The sequence below is a fragment of the Rutidosis leptorrhynchoides genome, chromosome 2 (genome assembly GCF_046630445.1).
Source record: "Rutidosis leptorrhynchoides isolate AG116_Rl617_1_P2 chromosome 2, CSIRO_AGI_Rlap_v1, whole genome shotgun sequence".
NCBI classification, from domain to species: Eukaryota; Viridiplantae; Streptophyta; class Magnoliopsida; order Asterales; family Asteraceae; genus Rutidosis; species Rutidosis leptorrhynchoides.
In genome coordinates, this window is record NC_092334.1 from 365046395 (window position 1) to 365068030 (window position 21636).

At 32.3% G+C, this 21636-nt stretch overlaps 1 protein-coding gene across 1 annotated transcript; it reads left to right on the plus strand.

Annotated features, from left to right (window-relative positions):
• The first annotated feature begins 1328 nt into the window (after positions 1-1328).
• Positions 1329-6839, plus strand: LOC139888966 (sister chromatid cohesion 1 protein 2-like). Its single transcript, XM_071871945.1, has 12 exons — positions 1329-1452; positions 2849-3224; positions 3349-3386; positions 3899-3929; positions 4171-4505; positions 4584-4695; positions 4874-4992; positions 5501-5826; positions 6036-6078; positions 6187-6217; positions 6299-6431; positions 6512-6839. The coding sequence occupies exons 1-12, from the start codon at positions 1329-1331 to the stop codon at positions 6623-6625; spliced, it is 1782 nt and encodes a 593-aa protein (XP_071728046.1). The 3' UTR covers positions 6626-6839.
• The last annotated feature ends 14797 nt before the right edge of the window (positions 6840-21636 follow it).

The following is a 21636-nucleotide window of genomic DNA, read 5'->3' on the forward strand; positions in this document are numbered from 1 at the left end:
ACGTTAAAATAACATTTGTAAAATATTATGTAAACGCGCGGGCTCAAGTTTGTCAATTGAAGTTAAAATGATTATTTGATAATCCTTATAGATATTTATATGTATATCTGCCCTGTTTCATTTGATATTTTGATATAATGAAATTAGTTTGTACTAAAAACATATACAATTAGAGATATAAATAAAATATTATTCTTAACGATCAGTTTAAAAACAATTTTTTAGAGGGCTCATGTTTGGTGTTTTATCATTATTTGTCAATTGGAGTTAAAATAATTCCAACGGACGGACTCATAATCTATGCGTTATATTCAATACTAATGTTTTCGATACAAATATTATCAGTAATAAAGAATTTTTTATCGTAATTGTATTAAAAATTTGACAAGTATCAATATTAACGTTATCGGCTACTAATTTATACAAATGTCGTGCAACGCAGGCTCATAAAACTAGTATATATATTATTAGTTTATTTTTTTCCACCTCATTTCTAATCAGATTTTACCACATCACCATACCTAATATTTAACACAAAAAACTGACACAACGGTTAAAAAAATGTTAGTGTCTAATCACAGTCAGTTTACACTTTTTTTGCATTCTTTTGCAAAACTGCCCGTAATATCATCGGTAGGTTCAAAATGATCTAAGTGTTTATTAATACGGAGTATATGACATTCAATTATAAATAACTCCATACGTTACAATCTACTGTATAAAATATAATTCCTGAAAGGTGACAAAATTCGGAAATGCTCAATATCAATACATAATCACACATTTATTATGATAAAAAATTGGTCAGAGTTACTTTCGAAGTAATCTCTTTATCCGTTGAACAGAGAGATGAAACACCTTCTCTATTCTTGGAGTGTTTCACTCGGGGTGGAGAAACCACTTCTTTTTTGTTCAAAGATAGAGGAAGAATTGTCTGCATTTCACCTTCTCATACTCTACACTTGTGAGATTGGGTAAGTTGTTGTTGTTGTTGTTATGACAAAAATTTAATTTGCGTGACATGTTCATGCGTATATACTCCATGTGAAAAGCTTTGATTTTACCATTTTTTATATAAAATATAAAAAATAAAGAAACTTGTCTGATACACCACTTTCAGAAACCCCTCGACCGTTTTCTTCCCCTCCATTTTTTTTTTCGGTTCACTTTCTTTTGCAGAAAACAAGAACACACATTTTTCATTTCAATTCTCACAAACACAAACATGTAACAAACAAAACCTGAACTTACTCCGTTACTTCTTTCTATATTTACACATAACTAAAAAAGGAAACTTTAATTAAATTAAAGTAAATTAAACTAAAAACATGAACAAACATTCATCATCAGGAACCAAAACTGGCGATTTGAGGTCTGTATGGATGGCAGCATATTTTCCGAAACAAATAAAAAAAGAACTTGTGCAACAAACCAACATTTGTTCTTCAGTTGGTTAGTTTTCTGTTTAATTTTTGCTATCCTAATTTTCGTTACAGCAAGTTATTTATGTGAAACCTAATTTTTTTACTTCGATTGAAGTTTGTATCGTGTTTATATGAAATTAAATCGGGGTATATTTTTCTTGTGGATTTCAATTTTTTGCTGGTTTATGATTAACGCCGTTAAATGTTGTCGTTCATCTGTACGGTGTGTTTTAGACGGTTGTTAATTATTGTGTGTTTCGTTGATAAACAGTTGTTTGTTCGCACTTATTTTGTTTAAAAATGTGATTATTAGTTATTTATGTCACCAATTTAATATTTTTGGTTCGAATTTGTGTGAAACTTTAGAACCTAATTTTGTCATTTTTTCCGCGCTTTTGTGGGTGTGATATAATAGCCATGAATTTTTCTAATATTTCTGGAAAATTTGATTGTTTACACCATTAAATTTTGTTTGGTTGATTTAATACGTGAATTGAAACCTAGTTTGTGTGTGTAGAACAAATTAATTTTAACAAATTTACATAATTTTTCTCACTCCACATTTTTCTTCTATGTTTATCACTGCACAGATTTAGGGTTTTGTTAAGACATTAATATAACATGTAAAAATTGATACACGGAGTATACATGACTATTAGACTGCCCCTAAGACTATTCTTAACCGTGATGGTGATGTCAGAGTCAAGTGATGTACTTTTTGGTGATGTGGCAACGTCAAGAGATGAAGTTTTTTTAAAGGGGAGCCTGGATTGTTAAATTTGAGTGTTAAATATTGTGGTGGTGATGTGGTAAAATATTATTGGTAGTTGGGTATAAGATATATTAATTAAAAATATGTGGCGAAATCTGATTGGGTGAAACAAATTTGACACATCTGTCGAATTCTAGACTGACGTTCGGGGCGTCAAATTTTGACGCCGCATTAGGGGCGTCAAGGGAGTCAAAAAGGTACCACATCATCGAAGTCCACCTCATCTGACAAGAAATTTTGATGCTGGGTTAAAACCATCCTAAAAGGCGTCATAATTATTTTTTAATGACATCTAGCTGGCATGTTTTGACAGAACTAACGCCCACTACAAGGCATTAGTTTTGACGAAATTTGGGTGTTAGTCTAGAACTCGACGGGCAAAAGTAAGATCTGACACCCAATCAAAATTTGACACCTCAATTCTATATTATTATTATATTTCTTTTTCACCCAGTTCCCAATCATATTGACACTGCCACGTCAAAACTGAAAACCCCAAAAACTTCAAATCTGCCTCCACGTCGCAGGTACGGGTAACGGGTGATCTTAACAGAAAATGATGGATCAGTTACTTGTACCGTCGCTAGAGTATTTGTATTTGTATTTGTTATCTAAAAATGTTGCTGATCTACTAATTATGTGTTTTATTCAGATAAAATATTACTGGACCAAATCCCGTATGTGACGTATCGAATATTAGGCTTTCTTCTACTAGGAGTGGCGAGAATACACTCGAAGAAATATGAGTATCTACTTGTCGACAGCATTAAAAGCCAAAACGAAATTAAGTTATGTTTTGAGGGGAGGAGGAAAGTTGATATAAATGTTGCGGGTATGTGCTTACCAGAGTCTTCAAATCATCGTACCAAATCAAATGCTATAGACGTGCCTGTTTCAGAATCTTCTACCAGAATAAACCGTTATTCATTTGTTGAAGCAATGAGTGCACAGTTCTCTTCGATTAGCTTGCCGCAAAATTTTGAACTAGATGCTTTTGATCTGGAGATTGTCGAAAACGATAGCAGCGAGTGAGTTACATATTACATATTACACGATACATAATACATATCCACCGAAATTAAGTTCGTTCATCTTGTTATAGTTGTTTTACACTTTTACCATTTTTGACGATTCTTTTTTAAGATGCTGCAGTGATCATGTGAAATCCCATCTGGAACTTGTGCTTCAGGGTAAGCTTTTAGGTATGAGCCTTTTTACTACTTAATCTGTATGATCTTCTAACCTCATTTGTAGCACTTGGTTTTTGTAGAGCTCCGAGTCGAGTAATCAAACTTGGTCAAACATAGTCAAACTTGGTCCAACTCAGTCAAACTTGGTCAAACCTAGACAAATTTGGTCAAAATCAGTAAAAAATCGGTCAAACTCGGTCCACCTCAGTCATACTTGGTCAAACTTAGTCAAATTTGGTCAAAATCACTAAAAAATGGGTCAAACTCGGCCAAAACTAGTGATTACTCAGAAATCAGTCAAAACTTGGCCAAAATTCAGGATGATTACTCAGAAAATGGGTCACACTTGGTCAAAGTGGGTCAAAATCAAACTTGATCAACATCCTAGCACTCACTGAGTACCCAATGAGTTGCCGAGTACTCCTTAAAAAGTCCGGACCGAGTATTCCCCGAATAGCGAGATTTTGCATCCTTGCTTCTAACCTAATAATCTGATTGTTTTCGTGCGCCAGATACCTGGGAAAGTGACAGAACACAGCATCAAATATTTGGCAAGGTAAATAACATAAATCTGTTTTAATGATTTATTTAGAAAGTAATTTTAGTTATTTAAATATAACTGTTTTATGCTCATTTTTTCAGGACCATGTTCGTTTTTCAGACTATGCTTCTACTTCTACATCTGCTATAAAAACAAGGTACTTAATTTTATCATACCCTCTGTTTATATCTATTTACGCACACTGATTATTTTTATCCATTATTGCAGTGGTATGCCAAGTAGTTCAGAAATTAGCGCTGAAAAGTTTAGGCACCGATTTATCCTCGACGATCGCCTTGAACCAATGGTACTCGATGAAACCGATGAAGAATTAGATCTTGATGTTGTACCTGTTGTTGCCAAAGAGCCTGAACGTGATAATATAAACGATTCACTCATCGTACTTCAAGATGTACAACTTCCAGATAAGCGTCCTGATGAAGAGTGTACAACTGCGGAAACAGTGGTTTCAGAAATGGCTTCGGTTGATAATCTTGTCGTTAAACCTAGTCCTGACATAGGTCAGTTGTCGGTTACCATAAATGTAACCCCTCAGTCGAAGGCTACAGTTGTTTCAGGTAAAAACCGGATTTTTAAGCTGGATTAAGTTATTGTTGTTAATTAGCTTTCTATTTATCAACCGGTTCTTATTGCAGGTGAACAGATGCCCGAATTTATGGCTATCCGTACCCCAGCTTCCAAAAGTGATGCTAGGGCGCCTAGGAAACGTAAAAGCGCATTTGACGAGACAATTACGATTCCTAATAAGTGAGTAATGTCACACCGTTTCTTCTAGTGATCATGTTCAGATAAGATAAAATTATAGGAATGGAGAGTGCATGTTAATTTATTATGTAGTACTGTACATCTTTTTTTTATTCTGATGTAGACCCATGCATGCATACATATATTTGAAGCCCTAATGATGTTCGATTGAATTTGACAGGGTATATAAAGGCTGGCTGGGAGATGCAAGTGACATTGTACGCAAAAGACGAAGACCTTCTCTTTCTGCAAGGACAACTCGTCAGTCTTCTGATTATATCCAGGAGCCTATAATTCCCAGTAAGCTTTGTATCTTTTGTACTTAGTATAATTATATCTTGTTGCCAGTTGCCAGTGTTGCAGAACTCGGAATTACCGGGCGAGTACTCGGTCAAACTGGTCAAGCAAAGCCAAAATCGGTCAAACTCGGTCAAAACTCGGACAAAACTTGATCAGGCTTCGGCCAAAACTCGGGATTACTCGAAAAATCCGTCAAAACTCGACCAAAAATGGGGAGTACTCGGAAAATTGATCAGAAAAGTCAAAACACGCTCAAAATCGGTCAAAGTCAAACTTGGTCAACATCCGAGTACTCCCTCAGTTTCCAAGTACTTCTTAAAGAAGTCCTGACCGAGTACTCCACGATTAGCGATTTTTGTAACCTTGCATGTTACTTTGACTGGTCTTTGAAGCGAATACCATATTTAATTAATTCTCAACTGTACAATTAAATCGTTCGATGATGTGTATATTTTAAGGAAATTTTAAATTTAAATACCATGATTAATAATTTCTAGCCCTTGTGCAGGCGATGTTGCTTTCCCATCAGATCTTAACTCCTTCCTTTCTACCAAAGATCTTGTGGTAGAACAAGAAGGTGAAGTTACAGGGGAAACAGAACCAAAAACTTACGAGGTAGAACCGGTTGTTGTCGTTGATGAAGCTTCTGACCCAATAGAAACCGAAATAATTGCTCCGACAACACCAGTTACAGAAACAACTTCAGTTCGATACAAAGTGGCACGTGAGATGATCACGCAGAACCAAGTGGGAATTGAAAGTTCGTGTGAGACCGGAGAAAAAGAACGCCATCTAATCCAGGATGTAGATTTTGACGAGGTTCAAACGAAAGAGGTAAATCTATTACTTCTATTTTGAGTTAGGGTAACAAAATTGATATCTAACAAAATTGTAGAATTTTAGTTAAATGTTAGACATAGCGATCCACCATCTGTTCTTGAATGCAAATCTTTTCCTACAAGAAGTTCACATTTTCTTGAGATTATTGTTTAGATTCAAGAATATTTTAATTTTAATAATTATAAATATTGTTTTTAAACCAGTGTGCCGGACCAAGTTCGTTGGGAGAAGACAACCAAGAAAGTGGTATGCAACTATAAGTTTCTCTGTTTGTTATGTTGTATATTTCTCTATTTATAGATTTGATTAACTAACGTTTACCTTTTTTTGATATGACGTTGCTCCAAATTGTAGTCGTCGCTGAAAAATGGTCGGCTGTCACAAAGTAAGTGTTATAATAATATTTCAAAATTATGATAAATCTCTTACTAAATATTCTATAATATCTATTTTTTGTGCTATATAGAAGTGTCGCCAGTTACCTGCATGATAACTTTGTCAACAGCAAAAAAAGCGGAGAAGAGGAAGTTGTGAAGTTGTCCCAGGTTTTGAAACACAAAACCAAGAAAGAAAGCGCAACGTTTTTCTATCAAATCCTGGTAAGCAACATCTACTGCTTTATTGACGATTAATAACCACATTAAAACGTACACCTTTATTCATAAATCGCATCATGCAGGTTCTGAAAACTGGAGGATACATCAATGTGAAACAAGAAAAAGCGTATGATGAGATCAGCGTGATGCAAACTCCGAAGCTGGAGGAAGTGTTTGCAGCCAGCAGTAACAAATGATGCTAAAGCAGCCCAAGAAAGTTGTTTGTACATAGAAGTATATTATTATAGATAGTATTAGCTAGCCCATAGTTGGTATGTGAATCTTAAATTTTATTGGTTTGTGATATTTTCTTATCATTTTTGATAAACTCACCGTAAATGTGCATTAATAAGTTGTACAATACAACCTTATTGATGTACATTTGTGGTGCGTTTATGAAAAGTGACGGTGATTCATCATTGCCAATTTTTATTAGGTCCTTAGTAATCGTATGAACTTGGAGTCTTCAGTTTTCGAGTCCCCCTTATGGTTATGTTGTTGCACAGCCTAGTTATTACTGATCTCTTAGGCCACCCTTTTAGACTTGTTGATTGGTTTTGGTTTTAAGTAAATTTTAGTTTGAATTGGAGATGCAGCCTTTTTTGGGAGATTTTTCTTTGTATCTATACTAAGAACCTAGTTGTTGCGACCCTGAGATCTTTGGAAGAGGTTTCAGATTCAAATCTTGTAGTGGCCGGATTTGAATACGGTCATGGATTAATCGGGTTAGGTCGCATACACCAGAGTTTTTCTCGGTAACACGAATAGGGAAAACTTTCACACTTTTCTTGGTATTTATACTACTAACAATGCATTTGAGATATAACTTTAATAATATAAAATTAACTATTTTAACCGAGAGTTCTTTTTTGAAAAAATCAATTAAAACTACTAATATACAACTACATTAATTAAAATATGTAAATACGCGCTTAGAATGCAAATTCTTAAAGTACCTTGCGGGTTTACTGGTCCGAACCTCAAAGGCCACAAATATTGTTCAATTCATATATTGAATTGACTACGATCTATGCCTTTCTATAGAAACCTATAGCAAACTTTTGAATTAATCCATCCCATACCGAAAAGTCTTAAATGGTTTAGTGTCAAGCACTCATCATAAACTACTTATTCAGACTCCAAAATCTATTTATATGATTACAATCAATCTAAGTTAACCAAATACGGAATAGTTAACTACTTATTCAAGCTCAAAATTACTATGTGAACTGCCATGAGAAGCCGAAAGATAAGCTTTATTTTTGGATAATGGTTTTCTAATTTCAGCCTTTTTCTTAATGGTTTTCTAATTTCAGCATTTTTCTTAGTGCCAACATAATCATCACCATATTGTAATTTCATCCCTGAGTATACCTGGCAGTTGTGACCCATACACTCAAATTCGGGTAAAATGGGTCAAGCTTTCAGGTCAATTGGGTCTTGAGAAAAATTAAGCCTAAAAATGTAAATTAAAACTTAAAAAAAGATCTAAATGTGTTTCTCTCCAACCTATTGAGTCCTATAAAAAAACTGAAGGAACGGGTCTAATGGGTATCAATACTAAAATAATGTAATAAATGTAAAAAAGCGATGTAACCCATTTGACCCATTTGACCCAACTGACCTGTGATGTAAAGACCCCTCGTTAATCAACACAACTCCTAAACCCACTGATCTAACTCGTTTTTCCTGATTTATAATACATCCGAAATTATTAAACCCGTATAATTATGCCTTTCTTTCTTCTCCTACAATCTGTTATCGTTATCTATCCTTTATCCATATCAATTTATCATAATCACCCTATATGTATCGTACAGTGATCTTCATCAACTCATTATCATAATCATCATTATTTTCGTACGTGCTCATCATTATTTTAACCCATCATAACTTATTATCATCATCTACATTAAATCTATTCGATTACCATCATCAAAATTTTCATTTGATTAACACAGTACCTTCGTTATTATTCTTCCACCATCTTTAACATCATAGACTTTACCAGGGTTTATATCATCGTGATCCATCAAAGAAAAAGAATAGAAAGAAAATAATAACATATATCGCGTATGTGAATGGATCAAATCGTTTACGCAAATCTTTCCACTAGCTTTAACTTTAGTGAATTAGGATTCCTCATGTTTCCCACTATAAAAAAAAATGCAATAGTGAATGGGGCACCTCTTGATGAGGTTGTCGGCCAAGTGTAAAAGAAAACATGCCAAAAGCAAATCAAATCATTATGTCCTAATTATCTAACAATTGGTTTATTTAAATCGATTTTTGGCTTGTGTTTGATAACGAAAAGAAACAAAATGAAGGAAACAGGAAACGTTTAAAGGGTGGTGGTTTATCACGAAGAAGAAGCATGGACAGAATTTATATGGAAGAAAGGTATTGTGTTTACGTTCAACAGAAACGATCGATGGTGTGTTGTGTGAGATGGTCGTGATGATTGAATGAAACATACGACGCAGGTAATAGGGTTTCACGATATAATGAAGTGTTTACAGGTTCTCGATCCGGAAAAACATAAAGGATAGTAGTTGCAGCTTAACGGGTTTAAAGGGTCGGTGCTTTGGGTTCCTTCAATGATTATAAGTGTAGCAATTTATGGGTTTATGTTTTGGGTTATATCGATAAAAAATTTGTTGGTGGGTTTTGTTTTAGAGTTGATGGAGTGTTGGTGGTTCTCAATATAGTTGTAGAGAAACAAGAGTGATGATAGAGTGGTGGTTGTAGCCGACGGTGTTTTGTGATGAGGTGGTTCCCGAAAGGTTGTAACAGTGAGCAAGAAGAAACAAAAGTTTCTTGGTTTGGGTTGTGATTAAACATAACAGGAAATGTAGTAGCTGTACTATAATTGTCTTGGTGGTTCACGATTGTTTAGAGTTGTTTGTTGTGTTCACGAAGAAGAGAACAGAAGTAGCAACAAGGATTAATGATCGTGCAGTTGATGTATAGCGAGTAATTGATCAAATCTTATGCAGTAATAATATCTAAACAAACTTGGATTTTAGTGATGGTGTCGACAGAATATTAATCCAAGGAGAAGGATACAAAAGAAAAAAAATTAAAAGAAGAACAAGACTGCTAACAAATTTTAATCTTTATGAGATTGATTTGTACGATCCTTGAAACTGAAAACAAAATTTGCTACAGCTTGACAGTTATGTGAAACTGAATTGGATTCCAAAAATCCTACTTTTGATTTTATATTTATTAATAATTATAATTATATTAATAATTAATAATAATAATCTAATTAATAATAATATGAGTAGTAATAATAATGAGTCACTTAAATAACAATTTTAGTTAAATTTATAATAATAACATTATTAATTATAATAATAATAATAATAATAATAATAATAATAATAATAATGATACAAATGATAATATTAGTTATATTATTATTACCGTTATTAATGATAATAATAATATTAGTAATAATAATAATAATATAACATCTTATACATATCAAATTTCATATTGGAAATAATAATATTAATAATTCAAATATTAATAATTACAAATATTATTATTAATAATAATGAAAGTAATGACAATAATATTAATATAACAATTATATTCAAACTTGTAATTATATTTTAATATATTACAATTTATTAATTATATTCTATTTACCAATCTTATAATATTTTGCATCTGAAATATTTATACATAAAAATTAAATATTGATTCATTTTAAATTACATCATAATTATTTTGTATTTTATTTACATATTTGATTCTAAAGTTTTAATTATACTTTTAATATTTCTAAATAATATATACTTTCATATATACACATATATATATACATATTTGTTTACACACAATTGTTCGTGAATCGTCGGAATTGTCAAAGGCTAAATGAATTCATATAAATAGTTCAAAAAATTGAGACCCAGTATTACAGACTTTGCTTATCGTGTCGAAAACATAATAAGATTAAAGTTTAAATTTGGTCGGAAATTTCCGGGTCGTCACAGTACCTACCCGTTAAAGAAATTTCGTCCCGAAATTTGAGTGAGGTGGTCATGGCTATCAATAAAAATGTTTTCATGACGAATATGAGTTGATAAATAAAATTTTATCACTGGGTGTAACCTGGATAAAATAATTCGATTATTCGAAGAGCACGAATGAAGCTATTAAAAAAGATTGAAATGAGGAAAAATAAGATTCGCCTTAGCTTCTAACGTAGTCAGGGTTGAATTTAGAAAATAAGGTGCGTCTTAGCTTTTGACGTTGACTTGATTGAATTTCGGAATTCAAGGAATTTAAAGAAATCTTCGAAATCTAAAAGATTTGATTCTTCGGTAAATAAGGAGATTAAGATCTCTATAATTAAATACGGTGATCTGCCTCGATTACTCTGTCTGATATTTCCATTATAAATTAAACTCCTCCGTTCCATTATTCTCACCATTCATATACTTTCTTTCTTAGTTCATACATCCAAAAGATTGTGAAAATGCTTAGTCCAGTTCTAATCCCTAATATTTTCCTAATTATTATTTCGGTCATCCTTCTTTTCAATCTTCCATTAGAAGAATCTGTTTACTTCTACTATTACTTTGGGGTGATACTATTCTTAATTATACCGTGTCTTTATATTGCTATTCCTATTAATATCCAAGGTTTGTAACTTCCATGTTGTTATTGGGCTTTATATTTTCTCTTATATTTCAATGTCCCTGCTTCTGTCTCCTATAATTATTGTCATCCTCAGTTAATGCGCGCTCTTATTTGCTGCGATTTATACCCCCTTTCTATTTCGGAGCTTCATGCTTTTGTTTACTTTTCGCAAGTAATGGTCCAGAATTCATAGGTATGGATTTTGAAATGAACATAGTTAATGTTCTAAAGAAGAAATCGTAATGGCACGATCTTGAATTTGGCAAATTACCAGAATATCCGAAAAGATAGAACTATCAAGAAGATATGTTCTTAATATGTTTAGAGATTGAGTAGAATGTAAGAGTCGTGTAAATGGCACATGATGACGGTATGTTCTGTGAATCATCACGTTCCATTAGAAACTCCGCATGAATTACTGTAATATATGAAATGTCCCATTCTTATTGATTAAAAACGTTCCATATTAATTGATTTCGTTGCGAGGTTTTGACCTCTATATGAGACGTTTTTCAAAGACTGCATTCATTTTTAAAACAAACCATAACCTTTATTTCATAAATAAAGGTTTAAAAAGCTTTACGTAGATTATCAAATAATGATAATCTAAAATATCCTGTTTACACAAGACCATTACATTATGGTTTACAATACAAATATGTTACATCGAAATCAGTTTCTTGAATGCAGTTTTTACACAATATCATATAAACATGGACTCCAAATCTTGTCCTTATTTTAGTATGCAACAGCGGAAGCTCTTAGTATTCACCTGAGAATAAACATGCTTTAAACGTCAACAAAAATGTTGGTGAGTTATAGGTTTAACCTATATATATCAAATCGTAACAATAGACCACAAGATTTTATATTTCATTACACATCCCATACATAGAGATAAAAATCATTCATATGGTGAACACCTGGTAACCGACATTAACAAGATGCATATATAAGAATATCCCCATCATTCCGGGACACCCTTCGGATATGATATAAATTTCGAAGTACTAAAGCATCCGGTACTTTGGATGGGGTTTGTTAGGCCCAATAGATCTATCTTTAGGATTCGCGTCAATTAGGGTGTCTGTTCCCTAATTCTTAGATTACCAGACTTAATAAAAAGGGGCATATTCGATTTCGATAATTCAACCATAGAATGTAGTTTCACGTACTTGTGTCTATTTTGTAAATCATTTATAAAACCTGCATGTATTCTCATCCCAAAAATATTAGATTTTAAAAGTGGGACTATAACTCACTTTCACAGATTTTTACTTCGTCGGGAAGTAAGACTTGGCCACTGGTCGATTCACGAACCTATAACAAATATGTACATATATATCAAAGTATGTTCAAAATCTATTTACAACACTTTTAATACATTTTGATGTTTTAAGTTCATTAAGTCAGCTGTTCTCGTTAGTAACCTACAACTAGTTGTCCACAGTTAGATGTACAGAAATAAATCAATATATATTATCTTGAATCAATCCACGACCCAGTGTATACATATCTCAGTATTGATCATAACTCAAACTATATATATTTTGGAATCAACCTCAACCCTGTATAGCTAACTCCAACATTCACATATAGAGTGTCTATGGTTGTTCCGAAATATATATAGATGTGTCGACATGATAGGTCGAAACATTGTATACGTGTCTATGGTATCTCAAGATTACATAATATACAATACAAGTTGATTAAGTTATGGTTGGAATAGATTTGTTACCAATTTTCACGTAGCTAAAATGAGTAGTTTTTACCAATTTTGTTTTGCTCGCCATTTCTTCGTTTCTAATCCGTTTTGAGTGATTTAAGTGGCCACGGTTTCGTATTGAACTTGAATTTATGAAACTAAACAGAAAAGATATAGGTTTATAGTCAGAAATACAAGTTACAAGTCGTTTTTGAAAGAGGTAGTCATTTTCATCGAAAGAACGACATCTTGATGACTGTTTTGAAAAACATACTTTCACTTTGAGTTTAACCATGATTTTTGGATATGGTTTCATGTTCATAAGAAAAATCATTTTTCCAGAAGTATAGCTTTTAAATCAAAGTTTTTCATAGTTTTTAATTATCCAAACCAAAACAGCAACCGGTTGTAACTACGACGGCGTAAATCCGGTTTTATGGTGTTTATCGTGTTTCCGGATTTTAAATCATTAAGTTAGCATATCATATAGATATAGATCATGTGTATAGTTGATTTTAAAAGTGTAGTTAGAAGGATTAACTTTATTTGCGAACAAGTTTAGAATTAACTAAACTATGTTCTAGTGATTACTAGTTTACCACTTCGAATATGATAGCTTTTTATGTATGAATCGAATGATGTTATGAACATCATTACTACCTTAAGTTCCTTGGATAAACCTACTGGAAAAGAGAAAAATGGATCTAGCTTCAACGGATCCTTGGATGGCTCGAAGTTCTTGAAGCAGAATCATGACACGAAAACAAGTTCAAGTAAGATCATCACTTGAAATAAGATTGTTATAGTTATAGAAATTGAACCAAAGTTTGAATATGATTATTACCTTGTATTAGAATGATAACCTACTGTAAGAAACAAAGATTTCTTGAGGTTGGATGTGTAGTGACCCGAACTTTTCCATGTTTATATATATTAATTGAGATTGATATTTACATGATTAAATGTTTCCAACATGTTAAGCAATCAAACTTGTTAAGACTTGATTAATTGAAATATGTTTCATATAGACAATTGACCACCCAAGTTGACCGGCGATTCACGAACGTTAAAACTTGTAAAAACGACATGACAATATATATATGGATATACATATGGTTAACATGAGATTATGATAAGTAAGTATCTCCATAAGTATATTAACAATGAGTTATATACATATAAACAAGACTACTAACTTAAGGATTTTGAAACGAGACATATATGTAACGATTATCGTTGTAACGACATTTAAATGTATATATATCATATTAAGATATATTAATATATCATAATATCATGATAATATAATAATTTAACATCTCATTAGATATAATAAACAATGGGTTAACAACATTAATTGAGATCGTTAACTTAAAGGTTTCAAAACAACACTTACATGTAATGACTAACGATGACTTAACGACTCAGTTAAAATGTATATACATGTAGTGTATTTAGATGTATTAAAATACTTTTGGAAGACTTCAAGACATATATCAAAACACTCATACTTAACGAAAATGGTTACAGTTACTTTTCCATTTTTTTCTTTCATCAAGAATTCTAGTCGTATTCTTACCCGTATTATACACAGCTTCAAAACGTACTTACTATGAGTATATACCAATAGGAACTAGCATGGGATTCCACTCTTGATTATGTCATGTATGACTAATCAATTTTAACTTCTACCATGAGCTAGTCAACTAACTAGAACTCCTTTTAACCCCACTCACCACTCACCAATTACCACTCATCATTCACTCCATTTCACTTCCAATTCTCTTTCTAATTCTCTCTCAACACACACAGACTATTATGAACGTATTTTTCCAGTAGTTAATCATCCTCTTCATCAAAAATCTCTTCAAGAATCAAGCTATAATCATCATAGGAAGAACACTTCAAGAACACTTCAAAAATCCCTTCAAGTTTACTAATTTACTTCCAAGCTTTCTAATCCATTCCAAGTAATCATCTAAGATCAAGAAACCTTTGTTATATACAGTAGGTTATCTTTCTTATTCAAGGTAATATTCATATTCAAACTTTGATTCAATTTCTATAACTATAAACTATCTTAATTCGAGTAAAAATCTTACTTGAACTTGTTTTTGTGTCATGATCCTACTTCAAGAACTTTCAAGTCATCCAAGATCCTTTGAAGCTAGATCATTTCTTGTCACTTCCAGTAGGTTTACCTACTAAACTTTAGGTAGTAATGATGTTCATAACATCATTCGATTCATATATATAAAACTATCTTATTCGAAAGTTTAAACTCGTAATCACTAGAACATAGTTTAGTTAATTCTAAACTTGTTCGCAAACAAAAGTTAATCCTTCTAACTTGACTTTTAAAATTAACTACATACATGTTCTATATCTATATGATATGCTAACTTAATGATTTAAAACCTGGAAACACGAAAAACACCGTAAAACCGGATTTACGCCGTCGTAGTAACACCGCGGGCTGTTTTGGGTTAGTTAATTAAAAACTATGATAAACTTTGATTTAAAAGTTGTTATTCTGAGAAAATGATTTTTATTATGAACATGAAACTATATCCAAAAATTATGGTTAAACTCAAAGTGGAAGTATGTTTTCTAAAATGGTCATCTAGACGTCGTTCTTTCGACTGAAATGACTACCTTTACAAAAACGACTTGTAACTTATTTTTCCGACTATAAACCTATACTTTTTCTATTTAGATTCATAAAATAGAGTTCAATATGAAACCATAGCAATTTGATTCACTCAAAACGGATTTAAAATGAAGAAGTTATGGGTAAAACAAGATTGGATAATTTTTCTCATTTTAGCTACGTGAAAATTGGTAACAAATCTATTCCAACCATAACTTAATCAACTTGTATTGTATATTATGTAATCTTGATATACCATAGACACGTATACAATATTTCGACCTATCATGTCGACACATCTATATATATTTCGGAACAACCATAGACACTCTATATGTGAATGTTGGAGTTAGCTATACAGGGTTGAGGTTGATTCCAAAATATATATAGTTTGAGTTGTGATCAATACTGAGATACGTATACAATGGGTCATGGATTGATTCAAGATAATATTTATCGATTTATTTCTGTACATCTAACTGTGGACAACTAGTTGTAGGTTACTAACGAGGACAGCTGACTTAATAAACTTAAAACATCAAAATATATTAAAAGTGTTGTAAATATATTTTAAACATACTTTGATATATATGTATATATTGTTATAGGTTCGTGAATCAACCAGTGGCCAAGTCTTACTTCCCGACGAAGTAAAAATATGTGAAAGTGAGTTATAGTCCCACTTTTAAAATCTAATATTTTTGGGATGAGAATACATGCAAGTTTTATAAATGATTTACAAAATAGACACAAGTACGTGAAACTACATTCTATGGTTGAATTATCGAAATCGAATATGCCCCTTTTTATTAAGTCTGGTAATCTAAGAATTAGGGAACAGACACCCTAATTGACGCGAATCCTAAAGATAGATCTATTGGGCCTAACAAACCCCATCCAAAGTACCGGATGCTTTAGTACTTCGAAATTTATATCATATCCGAAGGGTGTCCCGGAATGATGGGGATATTCTTATATATATATGCATCTTGTTAATGTCGGTTACCAGGTGTTCACCATATGAATGATTTTTATCTCTATGTATGGGATGTGTATTGAAATATGAAATCTTGTGGTCTATTGTTACAATTTGATATATATAGGTTAAACCTATAACTCACTAACATTTTTGTTGACGTTTAAAGCATGTTTATTCTCAGGTGAATACTAAGAGCTTCCGCTGTTGCATACTAAAATAAGGACAAGATTTGGAGTCCATGTTTGTATGATATTGTGTAAAAACTGCATTCAAGAAACTGATTTCGATGTAACATATTTGTATTGTAAACCATTATGTAATGGTCGTGTAAACAGGATATTTTAGATTATCATTATTTGATAATCTACGTAAAGCTTTTTAAACCTTTATTTATGAAATAAAGGTTATGGTTTGTTTTAAAAATGAATGCAGTCTTTGAAAAATGTCTCATATAGAGGTCAAAACCTCGCAACGAAATCAATTAATATGAAACGTTTTTAATCAATAAGAACGGGACATTTCAGTTGGTATCCGAGCGTTGGTCTTAGAGAACCAGAAAATTTGCATTAGTGTGTCTTATCGAGTTTGTTAGGATGCACTAGTGAGTCTGGACTTCGACCGTGTTTTCTTTAAAAATGATTGCTTAACATTTTTGTTGGAAACTATATATTTTTAACATATGAATATTATGTGATATATTAATCTCTTAACGTGTTTGATATTATGTGATAGATGTCTACCTCTAGAACAAGTCCCATTGACTCACCTAATAATAATGAAGAGTCAAATGTAAATTGGAATGATTCGTGGACTGATTCACAAGTTCCCGAAGAGGAACCGGAAGAAGAGTCGGAACCGGAAGAAGAATCGGAACCGGAAGAAGAATCGGAACCGGAAGAAGAAATAGAACCGGTGGGGGAAATAATAAAACGGTTAAGTAAAAGAGAATCCTCAACCAACCAACCAAGGTTAATTATGGTCAATGGTGTTTTCGCCAAGGAAGCAAAATATTGGGAGGATTACCAATTCTCCGATGAATCGGATTCCGACGAAAATTCCGATGATGTTATAGAAATTACCCCAACTGAATTTAAAAAGGCAAAAGAAAATAATAAGGGAAAGGGCATAAAAATAGAGAAATCTAATTCCAACCCCGATGAACTTTATATGTATCGTCAACCCCCGAAGTCCTTAAGTTGTAACAATGACCCGGGAACCTCTAAATCACCAGGTTTTTCTAAACCAATGTGGACAACGACGGCTCGTATTAGGGGAACATCATATATCCCTAGAAACTTGGCAAAATGAACCAAAATCGAACAAGAAGAAACGAGCGAGTCAGAATAAGATAGTTGTATTCGTGTGGTGTAATATATGTAATATAGTGTGCTTATGCTTTATGATATATGTAAAAATTGCTTGTATTAATAAGTATTTTTTTTATGAATCTAACTCTTGTCTATTTTACAGTATAAAAACACAAAATGGATAGACAACCCAATATTTTAAGAGACCTACCCGGAGACATGATTGATGAAATCTTGTCTAGAGTCGGTCAGAATTCCTCGGCACAACTATTTAAGGCGAGATCAGTTTGTAAGACATTCGAAGAACGTTCCAAGAATGCCTTGGTTTATAAAAGGCTTTCGTTCGAAAGATGGGGGATATCACATTGGGAAATCCATAAGTTACGATGTGTTTACTTTGACGCATATATTGCGGGGAACCCAAATGCTATTTTACACAACAGGTTAAGAAATTATTTTGACTCAGTATATCCGAATATAGGACTTCGTGATTTAGAAAAAGCGGCTAACATGCAACATAAAGAAGCATGTTATGCTTACGGGTTAGTAATGTTCGCTTCTCACCAAAGTGAGAACAAGAACATCGGGCTACAACTATTAAATAAAACGTTCCCACAAGTGACGGAGTCGGTAATTGGGGTAAGAAATGAGGTTTTTAGGTTATTACGAGACTGTTGGTCATTACGTAACCCTCGTCCCTTTGACGACGTTACAACACGCTGTCTTATCAACGGCCATAACGGTTATGTTCCACAAGACCAAGGATGGGAAGTAGTCCCAGTAAAACCAGAATGCATGACTTGTTTCTGGACGTATGAATTACGTATCTTTATTGCCTTTGCTGAACGACTTGTGTACTAGCTAGAATTATCTTCACAACTATCTTGTATCAAAGTTATTGTGTGCTATATTTCATGCTTTATGTAAAATAAGCGGTATTGTAAGTTTGTAAAATATTGTATAAAAGTTTGAACGAGAAATATTATTACAATCAGTTTTTCATATAGAATTGTAGTAGTTGAATTGTATATTAGCTACTAAGTATGAACTTAACGGGTAGGTACTGAAAGGACCCGTCCTAATCCATCCGGACAAAGTCCACATCGATTACAAACGATTCCCAATAGTTGGTTACATCGCGAGGTACTTGACCTCTATATGATACATTTTACAAACATTACATTCATTTTGAAAAGACAAACTTCCTTACATCGAAAATTGATGATATGCATACCATTTCATAATATATCTAATTATAATTATCTTAATAATAATCTTGATGAACTCGACGACTCGTATGCAACGTCTTTTGAAATATGTCATGAATGACTCCAAGTAATATCTTTAAAGTGAGCAAATGCACAGCGGAAGATTTCTTCTTATATATCTGAGGATAAATATGCTTTAAAGTGTCAATCAAAAGGTTGGTGAGTTCATTAGTTTAACATAAATAATCATTTCATAATATTAATAGACCACAAGATTTCATATTTCCATTTCTCGTAAACATACGTCCCATGCATAGAGACAAAAATATCATTCATATGGATTGAACACCTGGTAACCGACATTCACAATATGCATATAAGAATATCCCCATCATTCCGGGATCCTCCTTCGGACATGATACAAATTTCGAAGTACTAAAGCATCCGGTCCTTTGGATGGGGCTTGTTGGGCCCGATAGATCTATCTTTAGAGTTCGCGTCAATTAGGGTGTCTGTTCCCTAATTCTTAGATTACCAGACTTAATAAAAAAGGGGCATATTCGATTTCGATCATTCAACCATATAATGTAGTTTCAATTACTTGTGTCTATTTCGTAAAACAGTTATAAAAACAGCGCATGTATTCTCAGTCCCAAAAATATATATTGCAAAAGCATTTAAAAAGGGAGCAAATGAAACTCACCTAATGTATTTTGTAGTAAAAATACATATAACGACAATGGATAAATGTAGGGTTGGCCTCGGATTCACGAACCTATATCAATTGTATATCTATTAAAACATATAATAGTAATTGAACAAATTTATTATTTATTGTTATTTTAGTAAACTATGCGATTCATTAATAACTTAGTTATCTATATTTCCTTTACATTCTTTAGATAATTACTTAATAACTATTATATTTATGTGATATGTAATATATATGTTTTTAGGTATATAATATTTATTTGATAAAATGTTGTTAACAATAATAATGAATAGGTATTGTTTTATTTGTAATATTAATAATAATAATAATTATAATAATAATCATTATAATAATACTTTTTAAAAATCATGTTAATGTTAATAATGATAATAAAATTGATAATGATAAAAAAAATGATAATTTATTTATAATGGTAACACTAATAATAAATGATAATAAAAATAATAATAATAATAATACTTAATAATAATACTAGTAATAACAATAATGATAATACTATTAATTAGATGATAATAATAATTATACTTTTAAGGGTTAGAAAATAATAACAATTATCATAACAATAACAATAATTAGTAATAATAATAATAATAATTAAAACTACCTTAAAGCTTTCCTAAAAAAAAAATGTTTCTGCCCAGGCTCGAACCCACGACCACCCGCTACCCTGAACCAACACTTAACCATTCATCCATAACTGTTTTCCTGATTCAAATCCCAGCTGAAATATTTATAACTCGAAATAAATCTGTTTCTTCTTCTTTAACATAATCATCATCGAATCTTCTCATCATAGCAGATTCATCTTTGTGATCTTATGTAATCATCACCATCATTATCATCATCAATAACATCATACCGTGTATCTTTTATCATGATCATAACCCATTCATCATGATATCTTCATATCATTATCATTTAACATAAAATCATGATTATAATTTTCGTGTATCTCATTAATTATATCATCATAATCAGTTATAAATATTATTTCCCCACTATTCTCCTCGAATCAGCTTCATCATCATCAAAGTCTCGTAACATTTGATAGGGTAATATGTTGGTTTAGATATGGTCGGGTTGTTTAGTCTTGTGGCCCATATAAATGTCTGTTGGACTTGGCTTTGCTCTACCCAACATTCACCACATATTAAAACGTTTACATGGAGTTTAAACTGCCCAACAGCAAATATGTAATTGCTCAGCCCAATTCGATTAATTGTTACTCCGTTGCAGAACATATACGTTGCTGTAAATAATAATGGGTGGGGTTAATTGATAGAGATTGTCTGCCATTAAGGAAAAGAGAACGTGCCATCACACCTACTTTGTTAACAATTATCACTCTCCCCTTTTATTTATCCTCATCTCCTCGCCATTCCATTAAAATACGGGAACAGAAGTAAACAATTGAAACGCAGAAGAAAAAGAAAAAAATGTTTGCTTGGGTTGTTCGACATAAAAAAATATAGAACTTACGAAAACGTAGGGTTATTTGTTGAAGGAATATTCATGGCGACGGTTGCAAGTTGTTTTCATCTTCTTTATCATCCAAACACCCTCTCGGCCAATTCATATATCTTCATATTAGCTCGTCATCATGGCCTCATCGTCCTGTATTATTGTTTCGTGACTAATTACACAGAACTCTAGCTGCAACAGTGATAATATTTATGTTGGTCTCAGTAACGTAAAAGTAGCAGCATAGCAGCAGGTATGGTGGCGGGTTTGAAGTGATTGGTGTTTGAGAGTGGTCTTACGAGGTGAAGATGGTGGTTGTTCAAAAACCGAAGCAAGAAAGATAGAGAGATTGAATGAAGCAAGAATGTAAGGTAAGTTAATATGCCTGATTGATTTTATGTATATACATAACTCAAGTGGTTTTGAGATACCCTTATTTATTGACGGAAACAAAGTAGGGGAAGTAGACATGTATAATGGGTTTGGTATTGCAGTTTCTGATGGATGTTCAA

Excerpts from the sequence above, each read along its gene's own strand:
- LOC139888966 (XM_071871945.1), top strand. The coding sequence starts at position 1,329 with ATGAACAAACATTCATCATCAGGAACCAAAACTGGCGATTTGAGGTCT. Across the intron at positions 3,930-4,170 it reads AGTGACAGAACACAGCATCA|TTCAGAAATTAGCGCTGAAA; the intron begins AATATTTGGCAA and ends TATGCCAAGTAG. Across the intron at positions 6,432-6,511 it reads CGTTTTTCTATCAAATCCTG|GTTCTGAAAACTGGAGGATA; the intron begins GTAAGCAACATC and ends CGCATCATGCAG.